Source organism: Triplophysa rosa, linkage group LG10 (genome assembly GCF_024868665.1).
Source record: "Triplophysa rosa linkage group LG10, Trosa_1v2, whole genome shotgun sequence".
NCBI classification, from domain to species: domain Eukaryota; kingdom Metazoa; phylum Chordata; class Actinopteri; order Cypriniformes; family Nemacheilidae; genus Triplophysa; species Triplophysa rosa.
In genome coordinates, this window is record NC_079899.1 from 25,497,370 (window position 1) to 25,516,806 (window position 19,437).

The 19,437-nt window shown below is 38.9% G+C and overlaps 1 protein-coding gene across 3 annotated transcripts in view; it reads left to right on the top strand.

The window, feature by feature from the left end:
* The window catches only part of bmf1 (BCL2 modifying factor 1), a 54,250-nt gene that overhangs the window by 21,777 nt on the left and 13,036 nt on the right, over positions 1-19,437 (top strand). Inside the window, exons 4-5 of one of the 3 annotated variants that reach the window (XM_057343041.1) lie at positions 10,992-11,149; positions 11,251-11,791. The exons of 1 other annotated variant lie outside the window; for it this stretch is intronic. In XM_057343041.1, coding sequence (XP_057199024.1) covers positions 10,992-11,149; positions 11,251-11,260 — 168 coding nt within the window. In that variant the 3' untranslated portion in view covers positions 11,261-11,791. Of the gene's footprint in view, positions 1-10,991; positions 11,792-19,437 lie in introns of those variants that run through there. One more of the 3 variants, XM_057343042.1, reaches the window with a different exon arrangement.

Sequence of the window (19,437 nt, forward strand, 5' to 3'; positions counted from 1 at the left end):
GCAATAAGACTGAAAGACAAGATTTGCATGCTGATGGGAAGCATTTGCTCAAGGATGATGTTTTTTACAAGGAACACAAAACAGTATTGCTCCACTACGCAGTCACATATTAGGATATTATTGCTTCGCCCGGTGTTCTATCAAAATCCGACTCCCTGTGAAATTACGACTGTTTTCCCCTACGAAGGTTAGGATTAGGATTAGGTGTGGGGGCGGGATTTACTCTCTGACCGAATGTCTAAATGTCTGTCTCAACACCATGCATTCTAATGAAAGAATTCAACTCTCTCTGTCTCTCTCTCTCTCGCTCTCTCTCTCTGTCTCTCTCTCTCTCTCTCTCTCTCTCTCTCTCTCTCTCTCTCTCTCTCTCTCTCTCTCTCTCTCTCTCTCTCTCTCTCTTTCTCTCTCTCTCTCTCTCTCTCTCTCTCTCTCTCTCTCTCTCTCTCTCTCTCTCTCTCTCTCTCTCTCTCTCTCTCTCTCTCTCTCTCTCTCTCTCTCTCTCTCTCTCTGTCTCTGTCTCTCTGTCTCTCTCTCTCTCTCTCTTTCTCTCGGCTGTTGTTGTCCAGCAGTAATTAGAGAAAGAGTTTTGCTGGCAGGATTTGACAGATGATACAGACTCGCCGCGGGCGAGAGCAGACTCAGCATGTGTTTTAAAGCCTGTGTTTATATTTCACCCAGGAGCACTCGCACAACTTTCATTTTCAAAACATGTTACTCTGATTTACCTTTATAAAAACAGAGTAAAGAGTAATCACAAAAAGTTTAATGTGTGTGTGTGCGTGCGTGCATGTTAGATGGTCAACAAACTCTCTCTCTCGCTCTTTCTGTGCGTGTGTGTTAAAGAGAGGTTTTACTTTGAGCTTGGCTCTTCTCCAGCACTTCTCAAACAATCACTCGAGTTGCTGAGGGTCGTAAACAAAGTTGTAGAGTCTGAACTGAAGTCTCCACCTCCTGCTGAACACACACACACACACGCACTCACACACATGCGCACAAACACACGCACACACATGCACACACACACACGCACACACAGCACCTCAACCTGGGCCACCTGTTGTGTGTGTTACTGTTCTTTCTGTTCTGGGAATATTTACCAGTTTTCCCTTTGTTTGTTTTTGCATTCATGAAAAAACATTTCATGCTAAATAACAACTTTGGCATATTTCACAGGCAAAACAAAACCCCCATGTTTTACTCCCCCTCAGGGCATCCTGACTGAATATGACTTTCTTCAGTCGGAGTTATAATACCACGTGTCATTTTATACACGGCTCTGTGGTCTTAACACAGGTCTGTACTGATGTCTAGCTTCTGTCATCACTCGGCTGCGCGTGAATCAGAGGCTTGTTTTTCCGGCAAATGACGGTGACAAAAGCTGCCGCGCAGAGAAGACGACATCCTATTGGAACAAATCGAAAAATGCCGCGTTCGTCAGCGGAACTTTCGGCACGCCTGCGTCATTTGCCCATCGATGCCCATTCACTCCCATTCTACCACTTGGAAGTAAAATGATACATGGTTTTATAACGCCGACTGCATTATTCTTCAAGAAGAAAGTCATATTCAGTCAGGTAAAACAGAGGAAATATCCCTTTAAGTTGATGTCCAGTATATGTGATGATTTGTCACACACGACATCTTTTACTCCAGATGTAATGTGAGTCGGTTCACAGTGAACCTGTAGGCAGAGAGTTGAAGAGTTCAATGTGAGATCGCCGGAGTAATGTTGTCAAATTTACCAGAAGGAGCAGCTGTGCCTGTCAGCTGAATATCATATGTTCCTCCTGAAATAAAAATAAAAACAGAAACGAATGAGAGTGTAATTGTTGAAATCCATGAAGAGTCTGGAGGTGTAAATGAATGTAGATTGTATTGGATTTTGACTGTGTTTGTCTCTGATTTTTTTGACTGCTGTTGTTTGCATGATGCTAGTATGTCATTGGTTCAGTCAGGTTGTAATCCAATCAAACGCATCCTCAGCAAAACAGATACACCCATACACAGCATAACATAATAAGAGCTGTTTCATGTTCAGATTCATTGAAGGTCTTGCGAAGACTGTAAATACTCTAATCTGTTTGTGTGAAGGGTCTGAAACAATTATTACTTTTGCAGTTTCATGCTAATGCAACCCACTTCACAATGAGTACAATACGTGAAAACAGGTTTCTTTTATAAGCACATTTTTGATCGATATCCCTTTTATCTATCAAAAATCAGCTTATAAAAGAAACCTGTGTTCACGTGTCTACATTCATATTAATAAACGGCTACGCAAAAAAAGGCATTTGTTTTCAATAAAATTGATTTGAGGCTTAAAATTAATTTTTATTCATAAATTTTAGGGTAAGGTTAGGGGTAGGTGTAGGGCTTTAATATCTCAATAAGTTGCAACTATTTTAATAATTTTTATAAATATAATGATTTACACTCTGTTATCATTGCGCAATGTTTCATGCACAACAATACTGAGGTGCAAATAGTAACGTTATCTGACAGTATTTATAATTACCAATAGCATCTAACTACTATTTGTTCTTAATCCAAAGAAAATACAGCTAATTCAGGTTAGTGTAAATAGCATATCGCTAAGAAATGCTGCTATTTTCACGTTGTGTAAACAGAACCTACAGCTATTTAAACTTAGTGTAAATAACATCTATTCCTATTTACACTTAGTGCAAATAGCCGCTACCTTAAATTTATATTATACAGTTAAAAACACATTAGAATGTAGAACGCAAAAGAAGCGCAATTTTCTGCTTTGTAGCTTAGAAACATTAACTACATTTGGCAGACGCTTTTATCCAAAGCGACTTACGTTGCGTTGTATTATACATTTGTTTCTGACTATGTGCAATCCCCTGGGATCGAACCCATGACCTTGCCATTGTTAGCACCACGCTCGAACAATGCTAACAAAGCTAACAATGGTGCAAGTGCAACAGCTTATTAAGCAAAATCGGAGTAAGACTGCATGTAAATGCACTCAATGTAACTGTAAAAGAAGTTCTTTTTATCCTCATTAAAATATCTCACAAAATTTGTACACCTTTTATACAAATATTCTTAGTCAAGTATACTTGCCTTAAATTACTATAAATTCAATTCAATTACTATAAGTGTAATTTAGTATATTTCTGAACAGTGTATAAAAAGTAGACTAAAAATATTTAAAAAATAAGTATTTTAAAGAAATAAAGCACACAGTGAAAGTCTTTGTCAGTTTCTGTTTGATTGACACGAGCTGTATACACAGATAAAACTCTTTCATGTATTTTAATTCACTGGAAGCTTCAGAAGGTTGACACGAGATGAAGTTGAACCCGTAACCTCTCCACTCGCCTCGACTGAGGTCGTGTGCTGTAACGCTGGTGGTGGTTTAACACGGAAGTTCAGATCAGTTTAGATCAAGAGCTAACTTACATGAGACACACATCCAGCCCGCAGGGTCAAACAGAAATCATCACAATCTTCTGACGTATTTGTTCACCGAGGGAGACAACGTGATATCAACATTAACTCTATTTTCCATCTATAAATACATTTTATTGCTGTGCGCAGTTTATATTCTAATGTTTATATGAATATCAAAATGACAGAGATAGTTCTGGCATGAAACTCTAGATGGAGCAGTCCTAAAGTCTAAACCAATCTGACATAATAACTTTACTACACGGCGCAGCTGATTGGTTCCTTCCATATCAGCAGCCAATGAGCTTGCTGCTCTATGTTTAAATCTTGGCTAGGGATTGTTGTAGCAGTGCAGCAAGTTTCAGAAACCCTCCTCCTTCCCCAGCTCCACAGGTATAGATCTGCTACAAGGTGATCACGTAAGCTATGCTGGGTTTTTTCATGTATGTTATAAGTGCAGCAGCAGCAAAAATAATAAAAAAAAAGCAGCATGTTGTGGATGTATTGGCAATAGGCCCTTTTCACATGATGTCATGCACCTTCCGTTCTGCCGCGAAGCAGTGTATCGTTACTTCCGCTAGTGCCTCAGAATGGAGTTTACCAAGTCCCTTTTCGCTTATGACAAGATCAAAGCTAGATAAAGGATACAAATTCTTCGTTGAACAGTACCTGTTTGATTATGAAGGTAAGTGTTTTGTTTTCTTTTTGTGTTAGCGAAGGCGCTAGGATAAGTAATTGAATACGTGTTCTGTCTTTTTTTTTTCACTGTTGTTAAATTCCAGCGCGACGGCAAAACGGAAGTTCTTCTTCTACTTCTTCTTGTTTGTTGCAAGACGGATGTTATGACACACTGCTTTGCGAAAAGGCGGAAGTTATGTGACGTCATTGTGAAAAGGGCCTATAGCAAGTCTCTGTACTTGCTCCGCCACAGCAGATCTATTCCGCCAAGACCAAATACATTTATATGTCATCTACACTACCATGCTAAATAAATACATTTATGTGGACAAAAAAAGTTTTATCAAGTATGCTAATATCCTTCTTTCAAACAAAAATAATAAAGTTTTAGTTTGTATGTAAGTCTCAGAAAAATGTAGTTGTAAACTAGTTGTGTACTTAAAGTTTACTACTGTTACACTTCAAGTATACTTAAGAAATGTAGTCCCGACTAAAATATTGTGTTTGACTCAGAAACACAGACATTACTGAAGTTTGATCTATATGTGATGATGATGATGATGATGGTAACAATAGTTTGATTTTGCAAACCTAATGTATGTTTAATAATGGACAAAATGAAAATAAATGACACAAGTTATAATATTTCAATTTAGCTCTGTGGCGTATGTTTATTATTTGTATGTCATTAGGGATGTTTTTATGTTTTTTTATGTCTCAAATGATTCTCACATCAAAACATGACGCGAGACTCAATGTAAACAATCATATTTCACTGAATGAAAAACAAGACGGAAGACTTTTGTTTTGGCCATGTCTGACCTGTCATTATCCTCCGGTTTGATGGGATTAGAAAACGTCCATGCGCCACTGTGAAACACAATAACTTTCTATAATCTCACGAGAGATCTGTTTTAAATCACAGACATCAGCATCGGTTGACTTCGATGAACAATTCAATGCAATCTGTTTGCAGCTTCCTGAAGTTGTTTTGAAGAACTTAGAACATACTTTTTGGAACATGATGTCTTTATGATTGTATTGCTTTGTGACGGACAAGCCAACCGTCTGAACAAACACTGTACGGGTGTTGTGTGTACCGCAGTGATTTGCTGTCACTGGGGGGTAAAGTCAGCACTAATGTAATGGGCTTGAGTCCTGAGGTTTGGGTTAAACATTAAACAACACTAAACATCTCTCATCTGTGACTGACACAATCCTCCGCTCGCTCTCTCCGTCTCATTCAGAGATTCTCACTTTACTTCTCATTTTCTCTCATGGTTTTCTTTCTTGAAAGTGAAATATTCCAGCAGTGGATGAATGTCACCTGTCACGTTTGTTCACTGGGGGTCCAGAGTCTACCCCGGCCTGAGCGATTGTGTAAACCATGTTTTTCTTGTGTTTTGTCAAGAGTTTGTTTGTGTATCTGTTCAATTTTACAAACACACAAAACTGTGAAATGGCAAATCACTCATTTGAACTGTTACTGAATATAGATTCTCCAGCAGAAAACTGATTCCTAGAACAAACGTACGCACAGAAAACTTGTGTTCGCCTCTCTATCAGATGTAAAATCTATATAAATCGTAAATGATCGTGAAATTGCGCGCAACTGAACAGTTTCAGATTTCCATCTTTTAATGATATCTAATTAATGTCATTGAAATATGAAAGAGCACCTGTCAACGTCCAAATATTATACAAGTGGCAAGAATGACTTATATTTCCAAAAACCTGCAGCACTTGGACAAGCAAAAGTGCGTACACTGCAAAAAATGACATTCTTACTACGCATTTTTGTCTTGTTTTTAGTAAAAATATCTAAAACTTCCTAAATCAATATCCAATTACTTGACAAGAAAAGTGAGAAAAGATATTGAGTCTTGTTTTATGACAAATAATATAAGAATTAAGCAAGATTATGGTCAAATTAAGCAAAACAATCTGCCAATGGGGTGAGAAAAATACACTTGAATTTAATTTGACCTTTTTCTTAAGTACCTAACTCAAGTTTATTTTTTTCACCCCATTGGCAGATTTTTTTGCTTAATTTTACCATAAACGTACCTAATTCTTATATTTTTCTCTTAAAAAAAAGAGACTAAACATCTTAGGTCACTTTTCTTGTCAAGAAAGTGCATCCTAATTTAAGAATGTTTAGATATTTGTTCTACAAAAACACTTTGTAAGAATGTCATTTTTTGCAGTGTACTTTTCCACTTTCTCCGCCGTTTTTATAAATATGAACGTTGCCGTGGCTTGTTTTATAAATAAGGCCCCTGATTTAAATTAGTCGTATCTCCAAATGTCAATATCCAAATGTTGTCCTATCCTACCAAACCATACATCAATGAAAAGATTTGGAAAAATTGCCCCCTATGATTGTTTTGTGCTCCAGGGTCACAAATGAACGTGGATAGCATTATGAAAATAAAGACATTTTCTCCTGAGAAACATCTGAGAAGCAGGAGTCTACAGCAAAAAAAACTCCATTTACTTGTCAAGCCATTTTGCTTAATCGGTCCCAGAGAAAGCGATTGCAGCTAGCATGTCTGAAAATAATATTTGTTTATAAACAGTTGGCCTGAAGAAACATGGGAGCTGTTATCTGCGGTTGTGCTCTGCGTTTGGCCTCGACTCGTTCTGCTCTCGCTGTGAACTCACGCTGAACCGCCCGCAGCTCTGGGGTTTATGAGCTACACATCATGGTCAGCTTCCCCAAACCAAACTCGCTTGGCAGACTGGCGTCAAGTGGTTAACAACACGGGACAAACTACACCGATCCTGATGTGAACTCATGAACCCACACGCGCACACCTAAACATGCATTAAATGCCACCCATTAACTCTCTCTAGGGCTCATTTAATCTCGACAGAACATCTAGGTTTTTCTCATCCTGCATGTTTATGAAAGAGACGATGATGAGAGGCGTCTTTTATTTTTACGATGGAGGAAAAATAAACATACCAATCGACTATATAATGTTTCTCAATAGCAGATTAAGTACACCTGACAAGTAACAAACAAACTCATTTACTATTTATTGTACACTGTCAGCGATTTATATAATTTACACAGTATTTAACTGTAATATCAACTGTATTTTACTGTAATACAGTATGTTACTGATGCATTGTGGGAAATATCCTCTTGGCACCGTTAAAATACAGTTTACCGTAAATCAAAATACAGTAAAAAATGTTTTTTAAAGCAAATTAAATGGTACTTTAAGGTTAATTTACAGTAAGTTACTGGCAAACAGCTGCCGGTAAGTTACTGTAAATTCTACAGGAAACTTCTTTACAGTGTAGCAATAAAACTGATTCATTATTACATTGATGATATATTCATTTACACACCACAGGAGGATTCTTCAGATAAGACAGAAAGTAAAATCATCATGTTTGTGTGTTGAATGTCATACTTAAGCACTCTTAAAAATAAAGGTGCCGAAAAGGTTGTTCACAGCGATGCCATAGAAGAACCATTTTTGGTTCCACAAAGAACCATTCAGTCAAAGGTTCTTTAAAGAATCGTCTCTTTCTTACTTTTTTATAATCAAAACCTTTTTTCGCCATAAAGAACCTTTTGAAACACAACGGTTCTTTAGTTGTTAAAGTGTGTGTGTGCGTGTGTGTGCGTGTGTGTGTGTGTGTGCGTGTGTGTGCGTGGACATGTTTTTATATCCCGGTTGGGATGCACACTAACACGTGGGGACTCGTGTCACTGTGGGGACCAAAATTGAGGTCCTCATGGGCAAAAAAGCTTATAAATTGTACAGAACAATATTTTTTAAAAATCTAAAAATGCAAAAAGTGTTCTATGATCTTTTGGTTTAGGGGTTGGGGTATAGGGTATAAAATATACAGTTTGTACAATATAAAAAACATTACGCCTATGGACTGTCCCCACGGAGATAGTAAACCAGACACTGAGCTCAGTTTGACACATTGTTGACATCTCTTCTCAAACTCTAATGACATTTGTGACATTTCTGACTCTTTTCCTCAAGGAGAAATGTCTGAGACACACATGAGACTCAAGCAACAGTTCCATTTGCTCTCCATTTAATCTAAGTGATGTCTAGGAGAAATGATTGAGATACACAAACGCACACACACTCCAGTCACGTTCAGGTGATGTGCGCTGATTCCATGGTAATGATGTCAATGATGACACATTGAGCTGCGGTAGTGTTGTACAAATGCATTCTGGGACAAAACACAAAAGCTGACAAGACACGGAACATTGTGCAGTGTGTGTATGTGTTTTTTCTCAGGGTTCGAATAAAAGCACTAAGGCATTAATCACCCCCCCCCCACACACACACACACACACATCTCTTCTTGACCGTCTCAGGGCAGCTGTGAGCATCTATTGTTCCTGAGTTCTCAATGACAGATCCACTCAACAGCTCACAGACGGATGAGGAGCTCTCTGACCCCTCGGCAGTTTCCTCCTCATGTGTAATGACAGAACGCTGGAACCCAGGTGCGGCTGCTGAGCTCCTCCTACTCACTCTCTCAAAAACACAAGAGCTATAGCAGCTGACCCAGAGAGACACGTTAGTGCTCACATGTTGCTCTTTAAAAGCTCGGGGGATTCGATGGAGTTCTAGGTTGTTTCATTAAGGTAACTTGGTCTCAGATGTTACTCCGCTTGCTTACAGAAACAAATGAGACAGTTGTTACGTTCGCCCAATTAATGGTTCAAATATTCGTTATGTAAACTGATAAACTGACCTGTTCATAAACCAGCCTAAGAGGCTCCCTGAAAAGTTGAAAACTATTTCCATCTCGATGCGGCGCCGACGCACCTAGAAAAATGTGCGTATCGCAGCACATGCACATCGCGACCGGGTCGCTCCCTATTTGCGCACTCCTGCCGCGTGTCTACATTTAAAATAACAAACTTCGCCCCTAACACAAAATATATTTCTGTATATCTGAAAATGTAAATATAGCCTACTGTATATGAGGGATTATTAGGACCGTATTCGAGTATTCTCGCAGTACATTTACATTTACATTTATTCATTTAGCAGAGGCTTTTATCCAAAGCGAAGTACAAAGTAGGGGAAAACAATAGAAACAATCTGTGCAACAAAAGAACAACAATGCAGAGGTGCAGTAAAAACTGTTCTCAGTTCAGCACTCGCAAACCGTCTGACAGCATCTGTCACGTGTTTCGAGCCATCTTTCAGTTCAGTTCAAAAACTTTTTTTTTCGGTAATCCACAGCATTAACCTGGGATAACATCTTAAAAAACAATGAGACTCACTCTCTCTGTCTCTCTCTCTGTCTCTCTCTCTCTCTCTCTCTCTCTCTCTCTCTCTCTCTCTCTCTCCCTCGGAACCTCAGTCAGACTCTTCACCGGTGCTTATTGATGATCTCTTTATCAAATAAAACCACATTTGACGTTGAGAAAGATGACTGATGGTTTGACTGATGTGCAGTTACACATATGAAAAACACATAAACTCATTCTGTGTTCTCTGTACTAGCGGTTAAAAACCGACTCGTGTGTAAACCGTAAAACCTGACTGTGATATTCTGAAGGCACGGCTTATATCCAAATGTTTATAAAGGTATAAGAGGGAGAGAAATAGTCACATGTGTAGTGTTGATACGAAGGGCGATCGAGATTGGTCGAGTAACGGAGGGAGAGAGGAAGGGGCGGGGGGGTGTTTCTCTTGGCATAGATTCGGGAAATCTGATCCGAGATCTGGGATGGGTTTAAACAATAGCAGAAACCCTGCAGGGTCATTTCAGGACACACGTACAAATGTGTGTGTGAAAGGGATGTTGCCCTCAAACCCGACGTGAACCGCAGAAATGCCCCGTTTGTACACTTTTCCAATGTGAAAGCATACGATGGAGCTTTGTGGCTCTTTGTAATGGTCTTTCTGTTTTCCGCTGGACTCATTCAGAGACGACGCACGCCACTTTGTCTTTCTTAGGAGAATTCACTTCACTGAGATGATGTTAAATATGACATACATGAGGTGGAGAGGGAGGATTTTTGGCATGTTATGCTTCACTAAATTCAAATAAAAGGTCAGATACACAAGATTTTTAGAGCACGTTAATGTGATTTCAATGACAAACGTTACTTTTACTAAGGTTTAAAATGCATGTGTCATTATTTTAGAAATGCGACTCTGTAAAATAGTTGTTTTCTGGAAAAAACATTACAGTAATTTAATGACTTATCATGCTGTTCTCTCTCTCTCTCTCTCTCTCTCTCTCTCTCTCTCTCTCTCACACACACACACACACACACACACACACACACACATGCATGCGCACACTAGAATCATTGAAGAACTTCAGTCACACCAAACCCTAAAACCACTTGATGACTCAACATGTGAGGGAATGTATACACACACATTCACGTGCACGCTCATACACTAATACACACTCACACATACATACACGTACACAAACCATATCTGTGCACATGGGCAGGTCTTAACCTGCTTGTGTTTTTCCTGCAGATGTACACACACACACACACACACACAGATGCTCAGCACATGTGACTCAGTCACTGAAAGCTGTGTCACGCTCACTCACACACACACACCATTAGTTACTGGTAAAAGTCCTTATGTTAGTTTCATACTGTTGCTGTGATTGTTGGATGGTTACCGTAGGTTGTGATACTCTGGTCTGTAGATGTGACTCATGTTCATCCCTCAATGTGATTGATGTTTATCATTTGACAGATGAAGATCAACAGTTTGAGCACTTAAGAAAGTAACATCGTGACATCTCAGGACTTAAATGCATTGTGATGCATGGACTTATTAGAGACAAAAGCACATTTATGACTTCGTTCCAAATGAAAGAAAACACAGATGTGTCTTTTTTCTATATTTCTGTTGTCACAGCTGCTGAGAAACATGAAAGACGGCCACTTCAGAGAAGTCACAGACTTTACAGAACTCAACGTCTCTCTTGAGATTTCCTGTCTGCAGAGGAAGCTGCAATCGGTCGACCCCACCTGTGAAACCGCACGACCTCAGACGCTACCGACCGTAATTCATCTGTAATTTTGAATATGGTTTTATCAGCGTCTGCATCTGAGTTAAGATGAACGCATTCATTTTCTGCCAAACTTTGGCTTTTTCCTTAAGGTATTTTTTAAAGTTGCCCTTAGGTTTGAGGAGCCGACCTCAGTGCGTTGATGAATGACCTCAGCCCGTGACCCCTCCTCTCGCTGGCTTCTGATTGGTTAATATCATCACAGACACTTCAAAGGTGGAGTGACCCGTCTGCCGCGCACCCACACTGTCTTCACACACACAAACACCCTTCGGCTGCGAGTGACCGCTGCGCTTCGTGTGTGAATGAAGTGACAGACGGAGATAAAAACAGCAGAAGAGATCAAAAGTGCTCATCTGACCTCACACCTCCACTGTGACACGAATCACCAGAGCTGGGTAGATTACTTTGAATTGTAATCAGTTGCTGATTACAGATTACATGACAAAATTTGTAGTCAGTAACAATCTCTTAGATTACACATTTTTGGCAATGTAATTGGACTACTTTTGGGTTACATTTAGATTACTTTTGAATTATTTGATGTTACATATATTGAAGCAGCGCCACTGTATTTCGCATCTCTGTGCGCTTCCAAACTCCTCCCCTCTCTGCCGGAAAAAGCTTGAAGAATCACAAACATAAGTGGTAGGAATGTTTATTATTAAAAATGAGAAATAAAAAATGTAGGGAAAATCACTGAACTGTGAACAACTCACTGCCATTCTGTGAATAATATGTAATCATGTAATGCATAAAAAAGTAACTGTACACTGTAAAAAATGATGTGTTGACTTTACTTAAAATATACGTGCACCCTATTTGCATCATGGTTTTTAAGTAAATTCAACTTAAGGAGATTTTAAGAAAAAAAATCTTTGTTGCGTTTACACCATAGACTGTATAAAATATGGACGTAGTGTCCGTGACGTCACCCGTAGGTTTGTGAAGAGTAAAAGTGAAGCCTAAAGTAGGCGGAGCCAGTTGTCACCATCTTGACATCGCGTCATCACGTGTCACTCCCGGATCATCGAAAATGGGCAAAGAGGCAGGACGTGGGTGGAGCTCAATGAGATTCTGCTCTGTTTTGGAGCCAGTCTCTAGCGGCCAGTCGATGAATTGCAGTTTTAGTCACTTCAGTGTTGGTGTCACGAGAGAGACCAGAAGATTGCCCCTTGGTTTATACAAATATATGAGTTCACTTGACCATCTTCACTTAAAAAATGATGTAGCACGAGTTCAAACTTGTATGTAGGCTGTACTTCAATATTTAATTCATTTACTCTAATGTTCGTATAGCATAGTGAAGTATGTAATTATTACAAATAGTATTGAAATAATTGATGACTGATTTGATGTCAGTCATTGAATGATTCTCCACAGAAGCACACAACATACTGCATTTCTGGTGTGTGTCTTTCTGATTGTGGTAAGAAATACGATGGGTTGAACAGGGTCTGTGTGCTTAACAAAGCCAACACGAATCAGAAAACGATTATTCACAACAAAACAACATCAATAATACTAAATACACCTTAAATCTCTATAAATGCCCCAAAAGTGCTTATTATTTTTAAAAAGCATGAATAATCAAAGGTTTCAGGCGCGAGGGTTTATGGGTATTCCTCACAGCATTTGTACTGATAATATTAGGTTCAATGCACTGGAAATGTATGTTAGGTTTACTTAATTTGAACAGTTATTCCATTTTTTCTTGTCATTTATATTTTTGTGTTGCATGAACAAAGGATTTTAAATTAAGCTAAAAATTGTATAAATTTGTATATTTTTAAATAGAAGCTACTGAACATAATACAGTATGGATGTTGAGACAACGAATCGCTTTTTAGAGTATTTTAAAATGTAGTTTACTCAAATTACAAGTATAGGCCTACTTGATACATGTAATCCGTTACAACCCGGCTTTGGTAATCACACAGTAAATCAGAAAATGACCAGAACCACATGAAATGTGACAACTGGTAAATTGGCAGAATTGTTTCACAGGTTGTGTTCACACGTGATATCTTCACGCGTTAGAGAGGTTCATGTGAAACAATAGCTTGCTAAATGGTCACATGACTTTTGCCATGTTGCAGACTATGCTCGCAAACAGTTGTGATAATATGCTGTGATATGATTTATCATTTTGGGAAGTGACATCTTTGAACGTCCTCGGATGTTCACACATTCACAGCTGAAGTGCGAAGAAATGTGAGTCAGAAGAGCGAACGACGGCAGAAATCTTTCAGAATGAAAGACGATCGATGGACAAACGAGGACAGACGTGATGTAGTCTCAGGTGAGCCAGAAGTGAATGCGAGTTTGTGCCGTCACTCAGTTTGATGTATTAATCCTTTGACAGGTCCAGCGAGAGAACAAATGTCTCGTCCTCTAAAGCCGTCCGCTGTGTAGCCTCAGGCCACTCGAAATCTTCTTTCCTCTGAAATGACGACGGCTTTCATGTGCCGCCCGAGGCCACGCGATTCTCACCAGCCCGTCAGGTTTGTGTTCACAGAAAATCATCATTTCACACCTTCACCCTTATGACTCACTTTTGTCTGCCGAGAAGATCTCAGAAACACTATAAAACACAGAAAGAAGGCAAAACTTCTCAAATACATGGAATGTGCCAATGTATTTCAGACCAGTTACCGTAAATATTGTATTACTGTATACATAGATATAGTTTTTATTGGCGTTTTTGCCTTGTATTGATACGGTTCAGTGAGAGAGAGAGAGAGGGTGGGGTCGGGAAAGGACCTCGAGACCGGATGTGAACTCGGGTCGCCCGGAACGCAACTACGCCACATGTCGGGGCTCAAACCACAAGGCCATCGGCTCTGACATATATAGATATAGTTGCTGTATACTTCATAAAACAGATCTTTCTTTTATACCAAGACAAAAAAATGAGGTTTGTAGCTTGTTTTTGGGCGGCTCTGAAGTTTTGGGAAGCTCTGTTACAGAAAGCGAACATTTGGTGAATGTGATGGTGATGTTTTCCTCTGTCGGTCATGCCATCATTTCCAGAACGTCATCATTTTCTCCTATGTGAGTTAATAGGTAATGAGGAATGTTGGGATGTTTCTGTTATATTGTGGTCAGTAAGTCAAACTCTACCTATTTATTATCACGGTTTGCTTACACATGCTAATGCAATTTTTATGACACGACGTGCTTTTACTGCGCAACAGTTTTCTTGAGTTAATGACGTGGGCGTGCATGGATGTTGTGCTGTTTCTGCAGGCCGTACGTCTGTAGAGAAACAAAACAATGACTGTCAGAGTTTCAGAAGGTCTCCAGTTTCATCTCATTGTCATTTGGCCACATCAAAGTGTCCGAGGGAGATGTTTTCTTTTTATTATCTGGACTTCAAAACCGAAATCGTTTTTTACTTGAATTAATTTCTTTTATGTTTTATAACTTGTGACTCGTTTTCATGTGTGAATGAATGTTGGTTCATAATGAAAGTTTCTCTGGGAAGAACCAAATGTCCTGAGCCAGCAAGTCTGTACCAATGAACTTAAAGTGTTTACTGCAGTCCCAAACGCGTATTAGCAGAAATAGCATGTGTAATACCGCTAAAGACTGACATATCCACAGAGGTTCAGTGTTTACTACTTCACATTCAGGAGTGTCATAGATAGTAGTGGACGAATCAAGATATTGTGAGTTCACCTTCATTCGCATGGCATGTTTTGTAATAATTACCTCTAACATTTGGACTCACAGTTCAGTGCGTCCAGAGCCAAAGAAAAGAAATAAGTGTTTAACTCAGCGGACGCCGAGGGCAAGAAGTGAGATTAATGGTTTACAGACCCTCGCTTGACAAAACTCTGTCTTCAATAAAATAGCTGAAGCGAGTCAGCCGACCCCTGAAATAATCCTGATGTGTGTTTGTTTTCAGCGAATCTGTCAGGACGACTCTCGCCTCTGGGGGCAAAGAAGCTTAAAATGAGCAGATCCTCGACTCGGTCCGGGTGATAAGGTTTAATTACAGATATGGCGTGTAACCCCTGAGGTTTTTATGATATTAGCTGCTTCACTTCAGAGAATGACTTGATAATACGTGTTGACACACAAGCCTCCGGCCGTTTGAGATTATAGCAGTCACTTCACATGTCCTGCAGCGGTGACCTTTGAACTCCTGCTGTTCACCTCATGATGACAGGAACATCTTCATGAGAGCAATAAAGTCAAAGTGGTGGTTTTAAAACAGGTCTGAGTGAGCGGGTGCCTTGTTTTGTGGTTTAAAGGAATCGTTCACCTTCAAAATGAAGATTCTGTCATTATTTACACGCCCTCAAACCTGTAAGAGGTTCTTTTTTCTGCGAAACACAAGAGAAGTTATTTTGAAAAATGTTGCAAACAGAAAACCGTTGGTCCCCATTGACTTACATTGGTTTTTGGTTACCAACTTTTTTCAAAATATCTTCTTTTGTGAAGAAAGAAAATCATACAGGTTTGAAATGACAACAGGGTGAGTAAATGATGACAGAATTATTCCTTTAATTGTACGTTTTATTTGTATCACATAGCTCTTGTTTCTTTTGTATTGATAGTTTGGAAGATAGTTTTCTTCAAAACTGGTCATAACTTCTTTAAGTCAGTCACCTAGAAAGGTAGATTGGTCTAGTTAAAATCTAAAAAGTAAGACCTATTACTCCTCTTAACTAATTGCTAGTCAGTGAGACAGTCTTAACTTACCGGCTATGTTTATGCAACTGGCCCCTGTATAAATGTCTTTGTTTTACTTCACACAAAAGAAGATATTTGGAAGAATGTCTGTAACCAAACAGATCTCAACCCCATTGACTGCCATAGTAGGGAAATAAATACTATGAGAGTCAATGGGGGATGAGATCTGTTTGGTTACAAACATTCTTCCAAATATCTTCTTTTGTGTTTAGCAGAACAAAGAAATGTATACAGGTTTGGAACAACTCGAGGGTGAGTAAATGATGACAGGATTTTCATTCACTTTAAGGTTTTAATGATGCATCAAAGAGTTGCATGCACGAGGAGAGATTCGTGAAAGTGTACATGCCAAGCATAAAACAACACTTGTGTGCACAAACAAAAAAGCATAGGAAAACAAGATTTGCATCATCTTCCTGTTATCATAAGTAAAATTCTTGTGTTGCGCTTGTAATCTTGCGCACACTTTCACAGATCTCTTCTTGCACATGCAAATCTTTAAGGCATCATTTTACCGCCATAGTATTTGTATTGTTTTGAGCAAATATTGAATTGTGAATTTTGCTTGTTAATCATTGTAGCTCTTACATGTTGTTAAAAATACAATGTAATAAATATAAATATATAAAATCATTTATCATATAAAAAACTACCATATTTATGAAATATTATATAGTTATATTATAAATCCAGTTTAAATGCAGTTGTCTTGCTCAGAGTAGATCATACATCTCTCTCTCTCCATCTGTGTGTGTGTCCCAGGTGTGTCGTCTGTGCAGTCGTGTGGTTAGAACAGCTGTGTTTTCCTGCAACTCATAAAGAAAGAGAGAGAGAGAGAGAGAGAGAGAGAGAGAGATGTGTGTGTGCCAAAGAAAAACTTTTCATTTCAAACTGCATGTGTTTTTTACAGTAACCAGACTCACTTTTACACCAGCACTTCTTGGAAAACAATGCGAATGACAACATAATGAGAATAATAATAAAGCTTAAAGGTGCAGTGAACTAGGACCACATTTTAACCCGAGCTTTTATTATATAAGAGGGAATCGTATTCAAGTGAACATCCTGTAAGTGTCAGACCTGAAAACGCCCTTGTTACTGAGATTACATCTGTTATTGACACCAGGCCCAGCGAACGCCAGGTCCTGGAATGCACCTATCTAACACCGCCTCCACAGAAGAATATCAACGCCTACTTATCGAGCCCCGCCCACTGGTTAGCGCATGACAGTACCGAACACAAGCTGCACGGAACCAGATAGAGCGAGTGTCAGCATCATGCCGTTAAAGATCGCAAAATATTGTGCAGTGCCTGGTTGTGAAAGACCACAGTCGCTGCATAACCTTCCTTCGGATTCCCACAGTAGGAATGCATGGTTGAAGTTCATTTTTAAAGACGTTCCAGCTCACGTGGGGAAAACATCCGGGAAATAAGTCCGTAAATTTGAGTAAAATCAAGTTACGTAACGTGACGTGTCTAACCAAATTCACAGAAGGCTCCAACTAAGTCAACTACGCAAGCTGCTATCCAATCATAGCAGTGGGCGTTTACTTCCAAGTCTTCTATGCGGCACGCCCTTAAAAACCGAGCGTTTCTCCAGCCGGCCTTAAAACCAGAGTAGAAAATAGCCCATTACTTATTGATTTTGATGTTTTCGAATGTAAAAACCACACGAACGTCATAAGTAGACCTCAGACAATAGTTTAAACCAAAAAAACGGCCAGTTCACTGCACCTTTAAATAATAAAGTTCAAATATTCTTATCAGAAAGGCACTATAACGTCTGACCTTTGACCTGCATAACTAAATCCTTTTCAAAATGACATTCTTGCACACTGCTTACTGGTGCAATATCTACTTGGAGATCCTACTTTTTTAATAGTTGATGGAAGAGCATGCAGAATGCGAGACAGTTTCAACCTGTAGTATGCTACGTCGGTGTCGTTATGTTGCGTGTTTAATTTGGCCCTTAAAGTGCGGTTTAAACCTCAGAAAATAAACACACAAAAAAAGTGAAAATGTGTCCAAAAAATAGTCGGTGGATTCATTATTCAAACTAAAACGTGATCTGATTATTCTGTGCGGAGAATTCATATAGTGTGCTGGTATGCTTACTGCAAAAAGAGTTTGTGTGATACTGTGAGATATTATCACAGATATATTATCTAAGACATCTGTGTAAATGCACTTATTCTCAATATTAATAGACCAGACTGCTTGACCTTTGACCTTCACAGGGTCACAAGCTTGACCTTGAGCTTCAGGCTTGTTCCATCTGCAGTGCTTAATAACCTGCCAATCAAGTGCATGGCCACGCCCCCAGTGACCTGTATAGGGCAGCGTGCGCGTCATGTCATAGGCTGCGTCCAAATACCCCCACTTAGCCACTTGAGAGCGCGTGCACGCGACAGGAAGTAAGAGTTTGGCGTTTTTAAAAAACGCCAAAGTGCAGTGGCCTTAACGCACACTATCTTGGTATTCAGGGCTAAGTGTATCCCATCATGCATCAGGCTCTGGATATAAATCATGAGACTTTTTGCTCGGGTGTCGCGAGATGTTGCAGAAAGCGCATACTTTTAAAGGTTATATCTATCTTTATTCTATGTTTGGCTAACGTGTCTTTCTTTTGTTTTTTGGGTACAGCTGCTTTGATACAATACAAATAAATCACTATAAAAATTAATCTGACTTGACTTGACCATATAATTAGATATTACATATAATTTCATAGTAAAACGTAAAGTGTAAAGTGAAAACTCCACAGTTATGTATTTTGTTAGACTGCTTTTCATCACATAATTAGAAACACTGTCTGCACTTGTTAAGTGTGTCTCATCGGGTTAAAAATACTACATGCTCACTTGGGAACTTCTTCACGCCCACTAGAACACTTGGGCCAAAAACAGGAAATACGTCATGAAAGTAGTCAAGTGGTCAAGTGCAAAGACCGCAAGTTGGGGTATCTGGACTCATCTTTTGTACCCACTTGCTTACTTCTGAATGTAACCCTGTTTTGTTTTAATAGCATGTTAAAATATTTTATCGGAGTATTCTAATACTTATCTTAAATTTATAATGTGTGTGCAGTGTTGGGTGTAACTAGTTTCTAAGTAATTAGTTACTGTAATTTAATTACTTTTCTCTTGAGAAAGTAAAGTAAGGGATTACTCTTGTTTTTTCTGTAATTTAATTACAGTTACTTCAGATGTAATTGAAGTAAATACTGTGTAATATATTCCATAGTGGAAACGACATCAAAATTATAAGTCTAACTTTAAAATGTATGCTTTAATGTGTCCTTCTCACATTTGTATACTTTGGTCAGTTAATAAGAATTATTTCTGTAGTTATTTATTATTAATTTGAATGAATTAAAAGAGCCGTTTCATGTCTATCCTTGAATCACTGAACTAATCAAGGTTGATGGATATAAAGAGTAATTCGTAATAAGTAATTAAATACTTTTTGGAGAGAGTCATTTGTACAGTAATCTAATTACACTAATGAATATGTCATTAGTAACTAGTAATTAATTACTTTTTCAGAGTAACTTGCCCAACACTGTGTGTGTGTGTGTGTGTGTGTGTGCG